Source organism: Lottia gigantea (assembly GCF_000327385.1).
Source record: "Lottia gigantea unplaced genomic scaffold LOTGIsca_138, whole genome shotgun sequence".
NCBI lineage: Eukaryota > Metazoa > Mollusca > Gastropoda > Lottiidae > Lottia > Lottia gigantea.
The window spans coordinates 260,853-284,007 of NW_008707580.1; the positions used below are offsets into that span (position 1 = coordinate 260,853).

General features: G+C 34.9%; 1 protein-coding gene across 1 annotated transcript in view; it reads right to left on the reverse strand.

Annotated features, from left to right (window-relative positions):
• Positions 1 to 11,833, reverse strand: part of LOTGIDRAFT_139638 (hypothetical protein) — a gene marked incomplete at both ends in the record, with an annotated part of 19,225 nt that extends 7,392 nt beyond the window's left edge. The window contains 10 exons of the mRNA XM_009049530.1: positions 2,824 to 2,893; positions 3,879 to 3,988; positions 4,660 to 4,822; positions 5,364 to 5,407; positions 8,173 to 8,320; positions 8,939 to 9,078; positions 9,629 to 9,834; positions 10,681 to 10,762; positions 10,968 to 11,043; positions 11,703 to 11,833. Coding sequence (XP_009047778.1) covers positions 2,824 to 2,893; positions 3,879 to 3,988; positions 4,660 to 4,822; positions 5,364 to 5,407; positions 8,173 to 8,320; positions 8,939 to 9,078; positions 9,629 to 9,834; positions 10,681 to 10,762; positions 10,968 to 11,043; positions 11,703 to 11,833 — 1,170 coding nt within the window. The remainder of the gene's footprint in view (positions 1 to 2,823; positions 2,894 to 3,878; positions 3,989 to 4,659; positions 4,823 to 5,363; positions 5,408 to 8,172; positions 8,321 to 8,938; positions 9,079 to 9,628; positions 9,835 to 10,680; positions 10,763 to 10,967; positions 11,044 to 11,702) is intronic.
• Between the last annotated feature and the right edge of the window lie 11,322 nt (positions 11,834 to 23,155).

The window sequence follows — 23,155 nt, forward strand, 5'->3', positions numbered from 1 at the left end:
TCTTAGAATGGACATAAAATTTAAAATCTCAAACTTGGTCAATAAGAGTATATATTCATCAGTTAGACTTACCAGGTGTCATGACTAAAGAATAGAATCTCTATATAACACAATATATCTATTAAACTAAATAATTGTAACTTTAAAGGGATACTACCTCTTAGAATGGACATAAAATTTAAAATCTCAAACTTGGTCAATATGAGTATATATTCATCAGTTAGACTTACCAGGTGTCATGACTAAAGAATAGAATCTCTATATAACACGATATATCTATTAAACTAAATAATTATAACTTTAAAGGAATACTACCTCTTAGAATGGACATAAAATTTAAACTCTCAAACTTGGTCAATAAGAGTATATATTCATCAGTTAGACTTACCAGGTGTCATGACTAAAGAATAGAATCTCTATATAACACGATATATCTATTAAACTAAATAATTATAACTTTAAAGGTATACTACCTCTTAGAATGGACATAAAATTTAAACTCTCAAACTTGGTCAATAAGAGTATATATTCATCAGTTAGACTTACCAGGTGTCATGACTAAAGAATAGAATCTCTATATAACACCATATATCTATTAAACTAAATAATTATAACTTTAAAGGGATACTACCTCTTAGAATGGACATAAAATTTAAAATCTCAAATTATTACTTAGTTTTATAGATTTATTAGATTATAGAGGGATTCTGTTGTATAGTTTTAACACCAGGCCACGTATGTCCTAGGTTCTTATCTTCTAACATTGATTCTAGGACATCCTAGTGCTAAGATCATTTCGAGAATACGTGGCCTGATAAGTCAACTAATAAACAAAGACTCATTTTAACCAAGTTTAAAAATTTCAATTTTTTGGTCATCCTAAAAGGTAGTATCCCTTTAAAAAATATTGATAGTGTTTGTAATAAGAGGATATTATTTCTGTACTCGATATATGAACAATATATAATTAATACTATAAGGTTATTGCCCTCCTTCAAATAAATTCAAACTATTCGTAGTTCTACATCAATATTTAGCCAATTTCAAATTATTTACATAGACGCTCTCACTTCCAGTGGTGTCCATTTTTTTGGATATTTTTGTCTCCAATTTAAACAGTCTAATTAATATGAGACCAAACTTTCCTTCCGTATTTTGTGAGTTTTTATTTTTAATATAGCCACTTCAGTTAATCTTATTAATGTTAGACCAAACTTTCGTTCCGTTTTTTTGTGAGTTTCTATTTTTAATATAGCCACTAGGGTCTAAAGACAGCCCTCTTGAATGTTCGTCAAGTTAACCTTTGACTTAATCTCTACTTTAACCGCCGAGTTAGGTCAAAAGGTTTTAGTGGAATTGCAGGAACCACAGACATCTGATTGGAAATTAGAATGGTGTAAATTGATGCTATCAGTGTCTCTGATACACATAAAATATTTAGAAAACCTCTTTACAATCTCTTTAACAAGAACCACAGACATCTGATTGGAAATTAGAATGGTGTAAATTGATGCTATCAGTGTCCCTGATACACATAAAAAATTTAGAAAACCTCTTTACAATCTCTTTAACAAGAACCACAGACATCTGATTGAAAATTAGAATGATGTAAATTGATGCTATCAGTGTCCCTGATACATATAAAATTTTTAGAAAAACTCTTTACAATCCCTTTAAGCCCTTGATTTTTTTTTTCAAGTTTAGAATCAATAAATAGATCAAAACGTGGAATTAAAAAAAATATATATCCACACAAAGATGACTCGTCAACTCTATTTGGTCGATCTCTAATCATTTTTTGTAATTTTTTTGTCCGTTTTGTTTTGAATTACAAGTAGGCTACAGACAGTAACCGGAGGGGGCATTGCAAAAAAAAATTACAATCTTTAAAGATCTCAGCTGTATAAAAACTAGAAATGTTCCTTTTGTACTAGGATATATCAATTTTTGAATGGCCATGGTTAGCTATTTTCGGGGTGGCTTTGGATAGAAATTTCAATTAATAAATCTATAATACATGATAGTCTTCATTAACGGAACTATGCCAATATTGTCACGTGATCACATGATTCTGGTAGTTCAAACATCAGGGGCTGGTCGTTTGAGACTACAAGTGTTTGTAAAAGATACAAAAAAAAAAATCGTAAGATAACTGAATGGGAGCCGTTAATTAACGGAACTATGCCAAGATTATCACGTGATCTCGTAATTCTAAGAGGTTCAAACATCAGAGGCTGGTCGTTTGAGACTACAAGTGTTAACATAACTGAATGGCAGCCATGATTTACCGGAATTATGTCCAGATTATCACGTGATCACATGATTCTGGTAGTTCAAACATCAGAGGCTGGTCGTTTGAGACTACTAATATTGTAAACGATGCAAATAACATCAAAAATAACAATTTAACTGAATGGCAGCCATTATTTACCGGAACTGTGTCCAAATTATCACGTGATTCTGGTAGTTCAAACATCAGGGGCTGGTCGTTTGAGACTACTAATGTTGTAAACGATGCAAAAAACAAAAAAATAACAATTTAACATAACTGAATGGCAGCCATGATTTACCGGAACTGTGTCCAGATTATCACGTGATCTCGTAATTCTAAGAGGTTCAAACATCAGGAGCTGGTCGTTTGAGACTACAAGTGTTAACATAACTGAATGGTAGCCATGATTTACCGGAACTGTGTCCAGATTATCACGTGATCTCGTAATTCTAAGAGGTTCAAACATCAGGGGCTGGTCGTTTGAGACTACTGATGTTGTAAACGATGCAAATAACATCGTAAAATAGGGACTGATACTTAAAATAACTTACCAAATCATTTTGTTTATTATACAGAGCGATGAAGAGAGTATATAAATTTAATAAATTCAACGCAAATATCCTGAAATCATAAAAAAATCTTCATCAATAATCCATCATCATCATCATCAATCATCAATTACAATCATCATCAATCATCATTCATCATCATCAAAAAAACTGATAGGAAAATCGATGGTCTATTATTAGCGATTTGTTGTTATACCATATTTGGATAACTTGACATGAAGGACAAATAGAATCTAAGAGGAAAGTAGGTGGAGCTTAGGTGTGCTACAACTAGTCCATCATCATCATCATCATCATCATCATCATCATCATCATCATCAAAAACTGATAGGAAAATCGATGGTCTATTATTAGCGATTTGTTGTTATACCATATTTGGATAACTTGACATGAAGGACAAATAGAATCTAAGAGGAAAGTAGGTGGAGCTTAGGTGTGCTACAACTAGTCCATCATCATCATCATCATCATCATCATCAAAAACTAATAGGAAAATCCATGGTCTATTATTAGCGATTTGTTGTTGTACCATATTTGGATAACTTGACATGAGGGACAAATAGAATCTAAGAGGAAAGTAGGAGGAGCTTAGGTGTGCTACAACTAGTACATTTTGATGTTATTGCACGGCTGAAGCTCCACCCCTTTTTTTTAAAAAACAAAACAAAACTCATGACTTGTACGAACTTCTAATTCATTGGATAAAACAGTTTTGCATGTAGCGTTTCTACGGAGGGGAAGCCCCCCACCACACCCCCAGAAAAGATGCTTTCCCGGCATAGTGAAAGAAGGGTCTGTGCCCCTCAATAATTTTGTGGCACCTGCTCGACCCCCTCACCTGCTGTTTCCTAGATACGCCACTAGGCGTGCCGTTAGCTGTCAATCATTTTATTACAAGTCACGTGTACCACGTGTCTTACTCATTAACATATTTTAAACCAACCCATCCTAAGGAATTCGTTTGTTTAAATATGTTAACTCATAAGAACGTGGGTTACACTACCCATATCCCTTATAATTTTTAACTGTAAACTCACCTAGCTAACTGAAGCCGAAGACTTGTTCTGGGATGATATTTCTCCATTAACGATATTAAATCAGAGAGATTGGGAAACAAAGTTGCTATCAAAGTCATTACGACTGTTAGCTGAAAAATAGAAATATCAAATTCAAAAAACTGAAATGAATGGAGTTTTACGTTCTACTCTCTAGAATTATCTGCATTTATTGACCAATCATACCTTAGTCTCAGAAACATGAAGTTTTTAGCTAAGCTAATCAGTAATAGTGTTCACAGCTCACTGTCGAAATTTGAACCTTCAAATCCGTGTTTAAAAGTTAAAATGACGAGTCGTCTTTTCTTGAGACACTACCATATATAGAAAAGACATCTATAGAAATAGTGAGTAAAATTCCAAATTTGAGATATTTTTGAAGGAATTATGCGATTTTCGTACATTTCTAGTATTTCTGAAGACTATTTACATATATTCAAGACTCAAATCAACCCTCCAAAATCGTGCATCTGTACCTTGAAGAAGGTATTTTCGAAGGAATTATGTGATTTTCGTACATTTCTAGTATTTCTGAAGATTATTTACATATATTCAATACTCGAATCAACTTCCTAAAATGCCACATCTATCCCTTTAAACAAGTAATAGAAAAAGAAGTTCCTAGTTTGAGATATTTTTAAAGGAATTATACGATTTTCGTAAATTTCTAGTTCTTCTGTTTACATATATTCAAGACTCGAATCAACCCTTGAAAATGGCGCATCTGTCCCTTTAATCGACATAAAAAATAAACCACATTTACCTCGTTTTCGTCCCAGAATCCCAGGGTAAAAGTTGGGTCGTTAAATTTTTTGAGTTCGTTCTCTCGACCCCTCTCGACACATAGCTGAACGATATAGGCACTTAGAGCTAGGGACATCAAAACTAACACATTCGCTAATATCCGAAAAAATATCAACCATTTACTGGAAGTATAGAAATAAAATGAACTAATGAAGACTGACAACGCCTTGCAGTGTGCAATGAGGGAAATTTTGTTAGGACACCGGCACTAGCCTGCTCTTTTTCGATTTCCAACTGTCGAGGGATCTTTAACATGCACAGCCTGTAGCACACAGAGTCTTGGTTTATTGTCCTATCTGAACGACGACTAGACACTTTTTCCATGTCAGTCCCTGTGACCTGTAGCACACGGGGCTTGCTAGCAGCTTTTGTAATAGCTACGTCATAAAATGCTTAGTTTTAGTGGAATTGCAGGAACCACAGACGTCTGTTGAAAATTGGAATGGTGTAAATTGATGCTATCAGTGTCCCTGATACACATAAAAAATTTAGAAAACCTCTTTACAATCTCTTTAACAAGAACCACAGACGTTTCAATGGAATTGCAGGAATCACAGACGTCTGATTGAAAATTAGAATGGTGTTAATTGATGCTATCAGTGTACATACAAAATTTAGAAAACCTTTTCACGACCCCTTTAATAAATAGATAAATCTACTTACTTCAATTTTTCTCGAATTTTCTCTTTTTCTTCAAGAATTGTTTCCTAAAAATACAAGTAGGGTTTTTAAAAAAATTCCAAAAAGGGTGGCGGAAAAACCACGGCATAACAACTTATAGTTTCGAGGAAATTTTACATCACCTAAATGTTGGCTAAAAGTATTGGCAATGCTCTTTCCTGGGTTATCTGTACATAATTATAGCAAGGGTCAAATGCCCAATGTAGTTCACCTAGACGCATTCAAAAGAAAATAAGATTTCAATGTCGTTTCTTTTTTTCTTAATTTTGTATCCATTGTAATCTAACACGTTATCTACCCCAGTTACGTTCTTATGAAGTAAATTATAACCAATCAAAGCGTGCAATGTCAAACCTGTTTCTCGAAACATTGACGAATTGTGGATTAAAGAAACCCAAAAAGCAAAAATATTGCTCTACTTCGGTTCCGCTATTCCAAAATAGAAAATTGTTTAAAAAAAACTCGTTCTACATGACACAGTTTAATTGGTTAAAAATAACGTCATTAGAATGTAACTGCGGTAGATAACTGGTTGGATTACAATGGACAGAAAAACAAGAAACGAAATTGTAATGTTGTATTTTCATAATATTGTGTACAGTCTTATAGAAGCGTGATTAAGTTCGGTTCCAAAAATATGTTCTACATGACACAGTTTAATTGGTTAAAAATAACGTCATTAGAATGTAACTGCGGTAGATAACTGGTTGGATTACAATGGACAGAAAAACAAGAAAAGAAATTGTAATGTTGTATTTTCATAATATTGTGTACAGTCTTATAGAAGCGTGATTAAGTTCGGCCACTTGGTTCCAAAAATATGTTCTACATGACACACTTTAATTGGTTCAAAATAACGTAACAGTGGTAGATAACGTGTTGAACACTGGACCTTCAGGTTAGTGAGCAAGCGTCTAACTCACTGTCAGGGGGAAACTGGGTTGAAAAATCTGAAGGTATCATCTCAACCTATGCTAGGATTGAACCCTGGACCTTCAGGTTAGTGAGCAAGCGTCTAACTCACTGTCAGGGGGAAACTGGGTTGAAAAATCTGAAGGTATCATCTCAACCTATGCTAGGATTGAACCCTGGACCTTCAGGTTAGCGAGCAAGCGTCTAACTCACTGACAGGGGGAAACTGGGTTGAAAAATCTGAAGGTATTATCTCAACCTATGCTGGGATTGAACCCTGGACCTTCAGGTTAGCGAGCAAGCGTCTAACTCACTGACAGGGGGAAACTGGGTTGAAAAATCTGAAGGTATTATCTCAACCTAACGTCATTAGAATGTAACTGCGGTAGATAACTGGTTAGATTACAATGGACAGAAAAACAAGAAAAGAAATTGTAATGTTGTATTTTCATAATATTGTGTCTAGTCTTATAGAAGCGTGATTAAGTTCGGCCACTTGGTTCCAAAAATATGTTCTACATGACACAGTTTAATTGGTTAAAAATAACGTCATTAGAATGTAACTGCGGTAGATAACTGGTTGGATTACAATGGACAGAAAAACAAGAAAATAAATTGTAATGTTGTATTTTCATAATATTGTGTACAGTCTTATAGAATCGTGATTAAGTTCGGCCACTTGGTTCCAAAAATATGTTCTACATGACACAGTTTAATTGGTTAAAAATAACGTAACAGTGGTAGATAACGTGTTAGATTACAATGGAGACGAAAATATCAGAAGAAAACGAAATTGTAATGTATTGTAATCTTACATCACTGGCAGGGGGAAACTGGGTTAAAAAATCTGAAGGTATTATCTCAACCTATGCTAGGATTGAACCCTGGACCTTCAGATTAGCGAGCAAGCGTTTAACTCACTGACAAGGGGAAATCAGGTTGAAAAATCTGAAGGTATTATCTCAACCTATGCTAGGATTGAACCCTGGACCTTCAGATTAGCGAGCAAGCATCTAACTCACTGACAGGGGGAAACTGGGTTGAAAAATCTGAAGGTATCATCTCAACCTATGCTAGGATTGAACCCTGGACCTTCAGGTTAGCAAGCAAGTGTCTAACTCACTGACAGGGGGAAACTGGGTTGAAAAATCTGAAGGTATCATCTCAATCTATGCTGGGATTGAACCCTGGACCTTCAGGTTAGCAAGCAAGTGTCTAACTCACTGACAGGGGGAAACTGGGTTGAAAAATCTGAAGGTATCATCTCAATCTATGCTGGGATTGAACCCTGGACCTTCAGGTTAGCAAGCAAGTGTCTAACTCACTGACAGGGGGAAACTGGGTTGAAAAATCTGAAGGTATCATCTCAATCTATGCTAGGATTGAGCCCTGGACCTTCAGGTTAGCGAGCAAGGGTCTAACTCACTGACAGGGGGAAACTGGGTTGAAAAATCTGAAGGTATTATCTCAACCTATTCTGGGATTGAACCCTGGACCTTCAGGTTAGTGAGCAAGCGTCTAACTCACTGACAGGGGGAAACTGGGTTGAAAAATCTGAAGGTATTATCTCGACTGGACCTTAGACCTTCAGGTTAGCGAGCAAGCATCTAACTCACTGACAGGGGGAAACTGGGTTGAAAAATCTGAAGGTATTATCTCAACCTATGCTAGGATTGAACCCTGGACCTTCAGGTTAGCGAGCAAGCATCTGGGAAACTGGGTTGAAAAATCTGAAGGTATCATCTCAACCTATGCTAGGATTGAACCCTGGACCTTCAGGTTAGCCAGCAAGCATCTAACTCACTGACAGGGAGAAACTGGGTTGAAAAATCTGAAGATATTATCTTGATCTATGTTATAATATTGAGTCCAGTCTTACCTTAAATGTTGTAATAATAGAAGCATGTTTAAGTTTGGCTGTTTCTTGATTTGCGACCATAAAATCCCATTCAGTAAACAGTTTCCAAGAAAATGTGAATTGCTCATCTTTATTTGATAGTCGACTTTGTCGTGAATTTGAAGCCATTCTGGAAGATAAAGAAAACAGGCGTCTAAATATTTGCTTTCTCGGTTAATAAAGGTCAATTTCAGCTGCCTGTATCCCTTTTTAAATTGGAACCTAACGTCTAGTTCGACTACAATTTCATTAAAATGTTCATATTTATTGAGAATTTGAAGCCATTCTGAAAGGTAAAGAAATGTAGTCGCCTAAATATTTGCTTTTTCCGTTAAAAGAAAGGTCAATTTGAGCTGCCTGTTCCCTTTTTAAATTGGAACCTAACGTCTAGTTCGACTGCAATTTCATTAAAATGTTCATATTTGTCGTGAATTTGAAGCCATTCTGAAAGATAAAGAAAACAGGCGCCTAAATATTTGCTTTCTCGGTTAATAAAGGTCAATTTGAGCTGCCTGTATCCCTTTTTAAATTGGAACCTAACGTCTAGTTCGACTACAATTTCATTAAAATGTTCATATTTGTCGTGAATTTGAAGCCATTCTGAACGGAACACAAACTGACAGCACTGGGTCAAATTCATCAAATTTGATGAACGTTCAAATGGCTGTCATTAGACCCTAACTGAAGTGGTTATATAAAAAACAGTTCTAATCTTAATAAGACTGGAATAAGATAGAAAATGTCTTACCGTTTTAGTACAACAATGAAACTAAAGGCAAAAGTAGCGAAACCACATAGTAAATAGGCTAATGGAAGTCTGTAGCCATTTCCTATCACTGTTTCATTACCATAATACCCGTAAAATAATAATGATTGACGCATAATGCCCTGAAAAATAATGCATTATTGATAAATAATATATATGGTGGGCTGAATGCATTATTAAAGGAACATTTGCGCCATTTTCAGGTGTTGATTTGAGTCTTGAATATATGTAAATAGTCTTCAGAAGTACTAGAAATGTACCAAAATCACATAATTCCTTCAAAAATACAACAATACACTATACATGGTCCTTGGCTTGGTTGATTTGAGTCTTGAATATATGTAAATAGTCTTCAGAAATACTAGAAATGTATAAAAATTACATAATTCCTTTAAAAATACAACGATACACTATACATGGTCCTTGACTTGGTTGATTTTGATGAACGTTCAAGAGGGCTGTCGTTAGACCCCAACTGAAGTGGCCATATTAAAAATAAAAACTAATAAAACGGAAAGAAATTTCAAAATTTGATTGATAAAGCAGACGTCATGGAGTAAGGTCAAAAGGTTAATTTGATGAACGTTCAAGAGGGCTGTCGTTAGACCCTAACTGAAGTGGCCATATAAAAAAAAAACAGAACGAAAGTGAAAATTAAGTGACCAAACGAACCTCTGCGTCCCAAATAGTTTTAAGATCGTAAGCTGTTTCCATCTCATCAACTGGTATCGTTTTTCTACTGTTACTACCGTGAGGTTCACCGGCCACTAACTCTGGTATAATAATAAAACAAGTCGGCATGATGGTCAGAAACACGTTTATCCAAATTAACCATCTTAGAAAAACGAAATATGATACAACCACGGAACCAAAATGACCTGTAATAAAATTTTAAAACTTAAGACTTCGTTTTGGGTTTATATTTGTCGTCGTGGTACCGCGACGGTACAAAAAAACAGGGCATTAGAAAAAAAATGGCCATCCCTACCTAACCCTAACAAAGTCACTTAATATTATTCTTGACAATCAAAATGACTTCACGCTTTAAAAACTAGCGCACCCATGTGTCCTATCTTATCCGTACCGTTGTTAACAGCCTTAGAGAACACGCATCGTGACGGTACAAATAGCCAGCATTGTTTGTTTTTATACACAATCAGAAAATGAAATGAATGGAGTTTTACGTGTTACTATTCTGCCATACAGACTTTTTTATTTTTGCATCTTAGACGACCTTGTTGCCTAAAGCCGCGAATAGACGAAGTAGGATGCGGTCTACGATGCGGGATTATCCATACAGAATCAAAAAGAAGCAAGTACACAAGGTTCTTCACAATGTCCAACTATTACGAACTTCGTCTAATACCTTGACATCATCAGCCACCCAGCCCGAAAGTTTGTAAAATCCAGGCAACAATGTTTCAAGTCTTTATGTCGAGGACTCTGATTGGCTGTATTAGCTTATGTACAAGTACAATCCAATCAAATCACTCCATTCAGTGATACAAGAAAGGTTGCTTTTGCATTCAAGGTATAGAAGCTTCAAACATAATCAGACGTATTCAAGTTTGTTGTGGGGAAGAAAGGATAGTGTTTCAAGCTATTGTAATTTATGAAATATCCCCATACTTCTATATTCGAGAGATAGTTCAGATATTATCGTATATATAACGATGTCAGTTGTCACTGTCCCCTGAAAATAAGGAGACCCATCTTTAACTTACTTTCAATTCTTTTGATTTTCATTTCCCACGGTACCAAGGCTGAAACCAAATTATCCCAGTTTCTTTTCAATTGACGAAATAACTGAAAAATAAATATTTTTGGTTAAAAAAAAAGATACTGGTCCTTGATCAACTTCTTGGCAATTATTTTACAAGGATAATATTCAATGCCACAAGACGTACCAAGCAAATGACGTTGTGTATAGATTCCAAAGCTCTAACCGACTGTGAAACAGCCCTTCCTCAAATTACTATACAAAAGGTTTAACTCTTCGCTATATTTTTACCTGTTTTCCTTTTTGTTGATAGCCTTTACTTTTAGATAGCTGGCCTTCGTGTCGACCAACAAACGCCTTGGCTAGTCTGCAATTAAAACAAAAATATTAATCATAACTCCACTTCTGTAGAAACACTCCAAGTCAATTTTGAGTGGTCTGTCTGTCTGGCGCTAAAACTGCTCACATGAGGAAGTATATCAATTATAAGTGAGTAAGTATTTCATAGTGAAAAGTGGTATCAGGTGTCTAGAAGAGTAAGCATACCCTGCCTGGTACAAAACTGTTCACATGAGGAAGTATATCAATTATAAGTGAGTAAGTATTTCATAGTGAAAAGTGGTATCAGGTGTCTAGAAGAGTAAGCATACCCTGGCTGGCACAAAACTGCTCACTCAATTATAAGTGAGTAAGTATTTCATAATGAAAAGTGGTATCAGGTGTCTAGAAGAGTAAGCATACCCTGCCTGGTACAAAACTGTTCACATGAGGAAGTATATCAATCATAAGTGAGTAAGTATTTCATAATGAAAAGTGTTATCAGGTGTCTAGAAGAGTAAGCATACCTTGCCTGGCACAAAATAATACTAGAGGAACATTAGTAGTAGCTAATGAACCACCATCCCCTGTCCGCCACCACTACGTTTCCAATTCGTTCATCAAACCACGATTCCAACGGCTCCTTCAAAATTGGTGGAATTGAAACACTAGATACCTTGGACATTAATTCTAAAAAAACTAACAAACCTCAAAATTTTCATCTTTTTGGCCATGGGCCATGGTTGGCATTGTACGTTCTCCATAATATCTTTCTGTTCCCGAATCTGTTCCAGCAGATCCTCCTCGCTGGTAGGTTCGTCTTGATCTTCATCGTACATTCGTAATATATCCTCTTCATCGCTGAAACATAGATACAGATGTCATTAATTACATGTCCCTGGTTTTTGCTTCGTTTATTTCAGTGGGCAATTCAGTCATTCTTAAGGGAAAAGTGACACTGATAGAATCAATTTACATCATTCTAATTTTCAATCAGACGTCTGTGGTTCCTGCAATTCCACTTAAAATAAGGGTTTTATGACGTCACGAATCACGATGTCCTTATGTAATAAAGCATATTTTGTGATTAGAGTCGTCATCAAACACTTAGTTTTAGTGTAATTACAGGAATCACAGACATCTGATTGAAAATTGGAATGATGTAAATTGATGCTATCAGTGTCCTTGATACACATAAAAAATTTAGAAAACCTCTTTACAATCTCTTTAACAAGAACCACAGACGTCTGATTGAAAATTAGAATGATGTAAATTGATGATATCAGTGTCTCTGATACACATAAAAAATATAGAAAACCTCTTTACAATCTCTTTAACAAGAACCACAGACATCTGATTGAAAATTAGAATGGTGTAAATTGATGCTATCAGTGTCCCTGATACACATAAAAAAATTAGAAAACCCCTTTACAATCTCTTTAACAAGAACCACAGACGTCTGATTGAAAATTAGAATGGTGTAAATTGATGCTATCAGTGGCCCTGATACACATAAAAAATTTAGTAAACCTCTTTACAATCTCTTTAACAAGAACCACAGACATCTGATTGAAAATTAGAATGATGTAAATTGATACTATCAGTGTCCCCGATATACATAAAAATTTAGAAAACCATTTTACAATCCCTTTAACAAGAACCACAGACATCTGATTGAAAATTAGAATGATGTAAATTGATGTTATCAGTGTCTCTGATATACATAAAAAATTTAGAAAACCATTTTACAATCCCTTTAACAAGAACCACAGACGTCTGTTTGAAAATTAGAATGATGTAAATTGATGCTATCAGTGTCCCCGATATACATAAAAAAATGTAGTAAACCTCTTTACAATCTCTTTAACAAGAACCACAGACGTCTGATTGAAAATTAGAATGATGTAAATTGATGCTATCAGTGTCCCTGATACACATAAAAAAATTAAGTAAACCTTGTTACAATCCCTTTAACATCTGACAGAGTAAATATGGACGGTTGCTGATATATTTTTATTTCCAGAATACGCATGATTGATCTAAATTCTAGTCTAAAACCTTACTTAAAATTTCATTAATTTACATTCCAGACTCGAGCTTATTAAAACAATTCTATTCTTCCATTAAAGGGATAGTGCGCCATTTTTGTACCAATCGTACCTTAGTCTCAGAAACAGGTTTTTTTTTAGCTAAACCAATCAGTAATAGTGTTCACAGTTCACTGTCAAAATTTAAGCTTTCAAATCCATGTGTGTCCAGAATTATCTCCGTTTGAAAGTGAAAAAGACGATACGATATATAGAAAAGACATCTATAGAAATAGTAAAAGAAATTCCTAGTTTGAGATATTTTTGAAGGAATTATGTGATTTTTGTACATTTCCAGTACTTCTGAAGGCTATTTACATATATTCAAAACTCAAATCAACCCCCCAAAATTGTGCACGTGTCCCTTTAAACAATTCTAGAATTATCCGCGTTTGAAAGTTAAATTTCTAGTTTGAAGTTTTTTTGATAGAATTGTGCGATTTTCGTACATTTCTAGTACTTCTGAAGACTATTTACATATATTCAAGACTCAAATCAACGCACCAAAAATGACGCACCTGTCCCTTTAAACAATTCCATTCTTCTATTAAAGTTTTTATACAAAATAAACAGCGACACAGTCGGATCGATTCTTCTGAAACATTTCAATAAACCTTTAGAACGACGACATTGAAGCCAAATTGTTTTCTTTGAAAACTCGTGCAAACACCAGAATGCATTATAACTTCGATTATTTTAAAGGGATATCTTTCTTGGTCTTGGTCGGAGACTTTTGTCGCCGATCAGAGTCTTGCCTTGATTTTCAATGACTCGCACGGCACACGAAGAGACAAAAATGTCCACTTAATCTTCAGAAGTGGATTGCCACCCTGAAAAATTCTGATACTATTGATACTATCAGTGTCCCTGATACACATGAAAAATTTATAAAACCTTTTTACAATCTCTTTAACAAGAACCACAGACATCTGATTGAAAATTAGAATGATGTAAATTGATGTTATCAGTGTCCCTGATACACATAAAAAATATAGAAAACCTTTTTACAATCTCTTTAACAAAAACCACAGATGTCTGATTAAAAATTAGAATGATGTAAATTGATGCTATCAGTGTCCTCTGATACACATGAAAAATTTACAAAACCTTTTTACAATCTCTTTAACAAGAACCACAGACATCTGATTGAAAATTGGAATGGTGTAAATTGATGCTATCAGTGTCTCCGATACACATAAAAAATTTAGAAAACCTCTTTACTATCCCTTTAATGGGGAAACTGTCCCTTTAAATGTTGAATTAATAGAAGAAAGAATAGATCATGAGACCAGTATTGGAAATTAAAGAATAGAAACAACTTGTGGCTATAATGCTCAAACCTGGAGTAAATCTTACTTAAGTTGCGAAAAGACGAAGTACGGTGTCCAGTGCAGTGTCCGGTGCGGGATTAACGACACATCAGAAAAGAGGAGAAACGAATCGTGGCCGCACCGTGTCCGGACGCGTACCTCGTATGTTCACTTCTTCTATTTTCGTTTTATCGATCATTACGCACCGTACACCAAACTGGACAATGAACTCTTTAGACTTCAGAGTTGCGGAAAATCTCCACAAAACAGGGCCTAGTTTTACTGTCTCTACACCAGCCGGCAACTTTCAAAATAGCTGTCAGAGGCTGGAATAGAGATAGATACTTCGGCCTAGTAAGTAAATCTTACTTAGACTTTAGAATTGCGGAATATTCCACCAAACATGGACTAGTTTTACTGTCTCTACACCAGCCGACAACTTTTAAAATAGCTGTCAGAGGCTGGAATAGAGGCAGATGTTTCGGCCTAGTAGTAATAATTCTCTGTAGTCAATCTTCAATTCTTTTTTTATAAAACTAGAATCTCCAACCTCGAGTAAAACTTAGTTAAACTAGCCCCTGTTCGATCAGATCACTAACAGTGGCGGCGCCTGAGACTGGAGGTACACATATAATTAATAAGGGGAGAGGGGTGGGGGATAGCCAGTTGGCGTTTCGACGTAGGGGGGCTGTTTTACCCCTCCCTCCCCCTACTGGTAAAATCAAGAAATGAGGTTGGAAGTGGGGATACACTTGGGGGTAAAAACCAAATGCCCCCTCCCACCTGTTATACCCCGCCACTGTTTGCTCATTCTACTCTTAGCATTCATGAACACACAATTTTGTTTATTTTCTTACACTATCAATTTATACGTCCTGTGCATGTGCTTTCGTAACAGTAGTTTTCAATGAAATGTTACGACCCTCATACCTTCGTATTATATAGTTTATCTGTTCACTGTCCAGATAAGAAAGGTTGAAATATTGAACCGCTCATGAATTAATCGATATATTGATATCTTTATTACGCAAGTCAGCTTAAATATTAAACAACTTACTTTTTCTTCTTATAAGTAGAATTTTTCAACGTTATAACGATATCGATGTCCAAATGTAATGAAATGAATGGAGTTTTACGTCCAACTCAGCATGCAGTGTGCAATGAAGGAAATTATTTCAAGACAGTGGCATCAGAATTCTTTTTAGATTTCTACGTTGGCTCTTTAATTTTTTCTTTAGCTTACTTACTACTATTTGCGTAAAAAGGTGCACCACCGTATAAGTTTTAATTCATGACAATGAACATATCTATACGTTACCTCTGATCTCCTTTAAATGACGAATGACGCCTCCGTAATTTCCTCGAACCACGTTTCCGGCTATTTTTTCTCCGGCTTGGGGAAAATCTTTCAATTTCATCCATTTTCATCAGTAGTGTTCAATCTTTTTCAGAAATCTGGGATATATTTCCCGTTTTTCATCAAATATGGTCCAATCTTTTGATATATTTGTCATAATTTCTTCATAAGTATTGATTAATCTTTTCAATGTTATGGTACAATCTTTTCCGTAAAACGTCTAAATTTTTTCATTAATATGTCCCAATCTTTTCAAAAAATTTAGCTCACTCTTTCGTTAAAGTATGAATCGTTCTAAATCTTTTCCTTAATAGCTTATGGCTTAATCTTTTCACAAATCTGTCTAATCTTTTCATAAATCTGGCTCAATCTTTTCATATATATATCTCAATATTTTCACATATATCTCTTTCAAAAACATTTAGCTCACTCTTTCTTTTCTTTATGAATCGTTCGTAATATTTTCCTTAATAGCTTCTGGCTTAATCTTTTTATACGTACGTATTAATCTTTTCATAAATCTGGTCCAATCTTTTCATTAATACGTCCGATCTTTTCACAAATCTGGCTCAATCTTTTCATAAATATGTCCCAATCTATTCTATAAACGTCTCGATCTTTTCTTTACATTAGTCTTATTTTTATGAATCGTTCCAAATATTTTCCTAAACAGCCTCTGGCTAAATCTTTTCATGAATTTGAGTCAATCTTTTCATAAATATGTCTTGATCTTTTCGACCCTTTTACAAATCTGGCTCAATCTTTTCATAATTGTCTAAATCTTTTCAATATATCTGTCGACCTTTTCATTAATATGTCCGACCTTTTCACAAATCTGGCTCAATCTTTTCATAAATGTCTAAATCTTTTCAATATATCTGTCGACTTTTTCATAAAATTGTGTCAATCGTTTCACAAATCGGTTTCAATAAGTCTTAATATTAACACAAATCAAATAATAGCACCGAGGAAGAAAAAAACACCAACAGAAAGAAGTATCCAAAGTTTAACAAGAATCAAAAAGAAATCGAAACTGCACTACAAATCATAAATTCATTCTATTAAAGCAAACATCATCACCGTTAAAATGAATGTACACTTTTCACGCAATGTATGAATATTCAATTTTGAAAAACAGAATACAATGAAAGTTAGCTCGTACACATTATGAATTATTCAAACGTATTTCCCTTTTGTGTTTTCGTGCAAACTGATTGCATCAAAATCACTTAAGTTTCCGGAATTTGAAAATAACTTGTCAAGTATTGTGGAAGATATGGCTTAAAAAACCGTATATTATCAAAGGAATCGAGTTTCAACTCCAAACAACGTACAGTTAACGTACTGAAGATAAAACCAATTAAAAACAATTTCGTATTCGTATCCAATTACAAAGAATATAAACTGCCAACGTAAACTGCAAATATATTCCCCCAAAAAATTTCGTATTCGTATCCAATCACAGAAAATCTATTTCAACTCCTGAAACACGTAACTGCCAACGTAAACTGCAAATATACATGTATTCCAAAAAACTGATTTCACAATTTCGAAGGATTCCACCATAAAATAGTCGTAACGTAACGTCAAAAGAAATATACGGCTATACTTTGACAATGATGGCTTCTGTCGAAGAACATGAAAACCTCCAAGTTTTACTTTTCATTAAGAAACAACGTTCAACCAATTACGTTACGTTTAACGAAATATTATACTGTTAAAAGTAGTAAAACAGAAGCGAAGCAACGTTCCACCAGTAACGTAACATTACGTTAGTATACCGTTAAACTATAACATAAGCGAAGCAACATTCCACCAGTAACGTTACGTGTAACTATTATACGGTTAAACTATAACATAAGCGAAGCAACATTCCACCAGTAACGTTACGTGTAACTATTATACCGTTAAACTATAACATAAGCGAAGCAACGTTCCACCAGTAACGTTACGTGTAACTATTATACCGTTACACTATAACATAAGCGAAGCAACGTTCCACCAGTAACGTTACGTGTAACTATTATACCGTTACACTATAACATAAGCGAAGCAACGTTTCACTAGTTACGTAACGTTACGTTTAACTATTATACCGTTAAACTATAACATAAGCGAACCAACGTTTCACAAAATTACGTTACGTTTAACGAAATATACCGTTAAACTATAACATAAGCGAAGCAACGTTTCACAGACTTACGTTACGTTAAATAAAAGATACCGCTACACTATAACATAAGCGAAGCAACGTTTCACAGACTACGTTACGTTAAACGAAATATACCGCTACACTTTGACATTGATGGCTCCGATCGTGAACGAATCAACAAATCAACAATACAGCATAATACGAATTAATAACTAATTAAACTAATCGATATAAAAATCAGTCATATTCCCAACCACTCCCAACCTCGACAATCAAATAGCAGAGACTAACAAAACGCGAGCTAATTGAAGACGACCATAAAAGCGTTTCCTCTCTCCATAAACAAGTTTGTTTGAAGAGTACAGAACAGAAGTCTCTTGAAGTCTATTGAAATAATGATATGGGTATTGATGCCATTTTGTTCTATTTCATCAAACTTAGTCCGATTCTACGTTCTTTTTGATTTACTTTGTGATATTTTAGTCTCCTTTGTAATCTAACGAGTTTTCTACCAAAGTCTTGTCCTGATAACGTTGTTTCTCATTCGATCAAAGCAGTCGAGCTGTCGAGAACCCCAATTGTTTGATGATTCCGGTTTTAGAGCCCGTTACAGACAAATCATTTTCTGATATTTTAGTACCCATTGTAATCTAGCGAGTTTTCTAACAAAGGCTTGTCCTAACAACGTTGTTTCTAATCCAATCAAAAAGCTGTCGAGCTGTCGAGAACTCCGATTGTTTGTTGATTCCGGTGTTAGAGCACGTTACAGACAAAACAGTATTTTTTCTCGGATATTTTTTTAGTCTCAATTGTAATCTAACGAGTTTTCTACTAAAGGCTTGTCCTAACAACGTTGTTTCTAATCCAATCAAAAAGCTGTCGAGCTCAGATTGTTTGTTGATTCCGGTGTTAGAGCACGTTACAGACAAATCGGTATTTTTTCCCTGATATTTTAGTCTCAATTGTAATCTAAAGAGTTTTCTAGCAAAGGATCGTCCTAATGACTTTGCTTCTCATCCAATCACAGCGCGCCATGTAGAACCCGTGTCTGTCAAGTACTCTGATTGGCCGTATTTGCTAACGTACAATCCAACCAAGTCGCTACATCTACAACCTTCCGTGATACAAGAAAGGTGACTATTACACTTACAGTCAAGGTATAAGACATATTTTAAACGATTGGTCGAATGTTGTCCATCATCTTCACAATGTCAAGTTTTTACAAACTTCATCTAATACCTTGACTGCAATAGCCACCTTGAAACCGACCACCTTTACAGACTTTATGAAAGAATTATCCGCGTTTGAAAGTTAAAATGACGACTCGTCTTTTTTGAGACTCTACCATTTATAGAAAAGACATGTATAGAAATAGTGAGTAAAATTCCTAGTTTGAGGTATTTTTGAAGGAATAATGCGATTTTCGTACATTACTAGTACTTCTGAAGACTATTTACATAGTAGATAAAAATGCACCGCTTTAACTTTCAGAAAAATATAGTTTTACAAATAATTAGCCACTATTCAAGTCAGATAATCGGACTAACTATGTATTAGAAAACAATTTAATATCAGAATTGGAATGCTTCGTTACAGTCACGGTAGAATTCTGTCGAGCCATTAATATATTGCCTTTAGTTATTCAACAAATACACACTACATAGACAATATTTTATACAAGATAGTCCATTCGGTAATCCTCGGCAGTTTCCGTAAAACGGACGAAATTCTTTACTTCCGGTACTTAGTAGTACATGATCAATCAAAATGGCGCACTACTATAGTGATACACACTACATAGACAATATTTTATACAAGATAGTTCATCGACTAGTCCATTCGGCAATTCTCGGCAGTTTCCGTAAAACGGACGAAACTCTTTACTTCCGGTATTTAGCAGTGATTTGTCACGTGATAGTAATACAGTCCATTTAGAGTCTTTGGGAGATAATTTACCAGAATCACGTGACAATTTGGACATAGTTCCGGTTAATAATGACCGCCATTTATTACTTTGATATATAAAGGCTCCCGCACAGGAGAGAATGTGGCGCGCGCCAATAGCGCGCGCTACTTTCTCACCACACTACTCCCCGTACACGACGTGCCTTTCGCTCAACTATATCTGACGACAGCCTATCACATGATCAATCAAAATGGCGGACTACTATAGTGATAGTCACGCTTGTACCAATAACGCATGCGTCGTCTGAGAAAGTCGCGCACGGTTACCCACACACGGTGTGCCATCGGCCACGAGTGGTCAAAAATATCAAACATGATAGATATTTTCCACACGACCACGTGTGGCCAAATGCACACTAAAAATTACCCGCACACGAAGCGCTACTTGTCGAGCGTAATTGGCGCTGCGCAATTTTCTCTCCGTGTGCGGGCGCCTTAAAAGAGACTCTTTAGTTCCGGTATTTAGCAGTGATCCGTCAAGTGGTGGTAAGATTGCGATCTAGAGCCTTGACAATTTGGCCATATTTCCGGCAAATAATGGCCGCCATTCATTACCGTGATGTGTCACAGAGCGAAAACAGAACTTTCACGGTAGGTCGTCTGTGATGATACATAACATGTTATCACGTGACAATTTGGCCATATTTCCGACAAATAATGGCCGCCATTCATTACCGTGATGTGTCACATAGCGAAAACAGAACTTTCACGGTAGGTCGTCTGCGACAATTCCCAATGCAGACATCATACAATTATTATAATCAATTTTATATTGGTTGTATTGCCTGCACTTTGATTTGGTACTAATCAATTTTATTATCAATCCATTCAGCGTGTCCAAGAAGCAGAACGGTTTGAACAAGGAGATGGTAAAACTAACGGAGATGCGTAATAAAGAGACAGACTCGCCATTTTGGGGGTTGATTTGAGTGTTGAATATATGTAAATAGTCTTCAGAAATACTAGAAATTCACAAAAATCATATAATTCCTTTAAAAATACAACGATACACTATACATGGTCCTTGGCTTGGTTGATTTGAGTCTTGAATATATGTAAATAGTCTTCAGAAATACTAGAAATGTACAAAAATCACATTAATTCCTGCAAGTTTATTGTGAGTTCTTTCAGCGTGTCCAAGAAGCAGAACGGTTTGAACAAGGAGATGGTAAAACTAACATAGAAACGTATTAAAGAGACAGACTCGCCATTTTCGAGGATTGATTTGAGTCTTGAATATATGTAAATAGTCTTCAGAAATACTAGAAATGTACCAAAATCGCATAATTCCTTCAAGTTTACTATCAGTTCTTTCAGAAGAAGAGCGACGATTTGAACAAGTAGATGATAAAACTAACATAGATACGTATTCACCATTTTCGGGGGTCATTCAGCTTTTATCCAGCTTTTCCACATTTTTCTAGAATTATTTGGTCCTTTTTTTAGTTATCATAGCTAGGTGTACTTTTAGCAACATACTTATCGTGGAAATCTGTATCAATTTGAAAAATAAAGCATTCAAAACAATAGGATTTAAATGACGTCATGAACTGTTCCTTATCACTAACCAACTGTGCAACAATCCGTCCTCAAATGTAAACCTTAATTTAGGAAGACTAACGTCATGTAAAATTCCAACACTATAACCAACTGTGCTACAACCCTTAAATGTTAAATAACCTTAACTCCACTCCTAAATGTCGCTAAAGGATCGTCCTTAAATGTGTATTACAATCAAGAGGAGTGACGTCGTGTACAGCTTCCAACACTCTAACCAACTGTGCTACAACCCTTCCTCAAAATTCATATAAGTACATAGGAGTAAATAGTATTTATGGAATAATAATGAATCGGTCATCAATATCCATGGCAGGTGAAAGGAACGTCATGTCAATACTCCAACACTCTAACCAATTGTGCTATAACCCTTCCTCAAAATTCATATAAGTACATAGGAGTAAATAGTATTTAAGGAATAATAATGAATCGGTCATCAATATCCATGGCAGGTGAAAGGAACGTCATGTCAATACTCCAACACTCTAACCAATTGTACTACAACCCTTCCTCAAAATTCATATAAGTACATATTAAATAGTATTAAAGGTATAGTAATTAATCGGACGTCAATATCCATGGCAGGTGAAGGTAACGTCATGTCAATACTCCAACACTCTGACCAATTGTACTACAACCCGTCCTCAAAATTCATATAAGTACATAGGAGTAAATAGTGGAATAATAATGAATCGGTCGTCAATATTCGTGGCAGGTGACGGATTATTAAAAGGAAAAACTTGTAGTTATTTGCATGTCATCAATACTCCAATTGTTTTTAAATACTCGTTAATATGGCTACCATTAAAGATGGATTCCCTTATTTTTATTTATGAAAATGAAAATGCTTATACTTATATGAATAGAAAGTAGAGGTGTTCTAATGACTTGGAAAAATACCAGTTTGTCTCATAAACCTTTTGGTAATGATTTTACGAGGATAACAACTTAAGTTCACAGTTAAAGATGGGTTCCCTTATTTTTATTCATGAAAATGAAAATGCTAATACTTCTATGAATAGAAAGTAGAGGTGTTCTAATGACTTGCAAAAATACCAGTTTGTCTCATAAACCTTTTGGTAATGATTTTACGAGGATAACAACTTAAGTTCACAGTTAAAGATGGGTTCCCTTATTTTTATTTATGTAAATGAAAATGCTTATACTTATATGAATAGAAAGTAGAGTTGTTCTAATGACTTGGAAAAATACCAGTTTGTCTCACATGTCCATACTTAATTCATAATTAGCTAAATTAGAAGAGAATTACAAGCATAATTCCAATGAGTGACCGATCAAGAAAGGTCAAAAAGTCTTTTTTTTTTGTTTATCCAGACTGTACATACATGAACATTTATGATTGGTTAAAACTCTTAATTATATGCAATAAGAACATAATGATATGATTAAGAATAGATGATAATTCATTAGAAACACCAATTAATCAAATAGTTTGCTTAATTTGACACTAAAAAATAAGGAAACCCATCTTTAATTATATGCAATAAGAACATAATGATATGATTAAGAATACATGATAATTCATTAGAAACACCAATTAATCAAATAGTTTGCTTAATTTGACACTAAAAAAATAAGGAAACCCATCTTTAATTATATGCAATAAGAACATAATGATATGATTAAGAATACATGATAATTCATTAGAAACACCAATTAATCAAATAGTTTGCTTAATTTGACACCAAAAAATAAGGAAACCCATCTTTAAA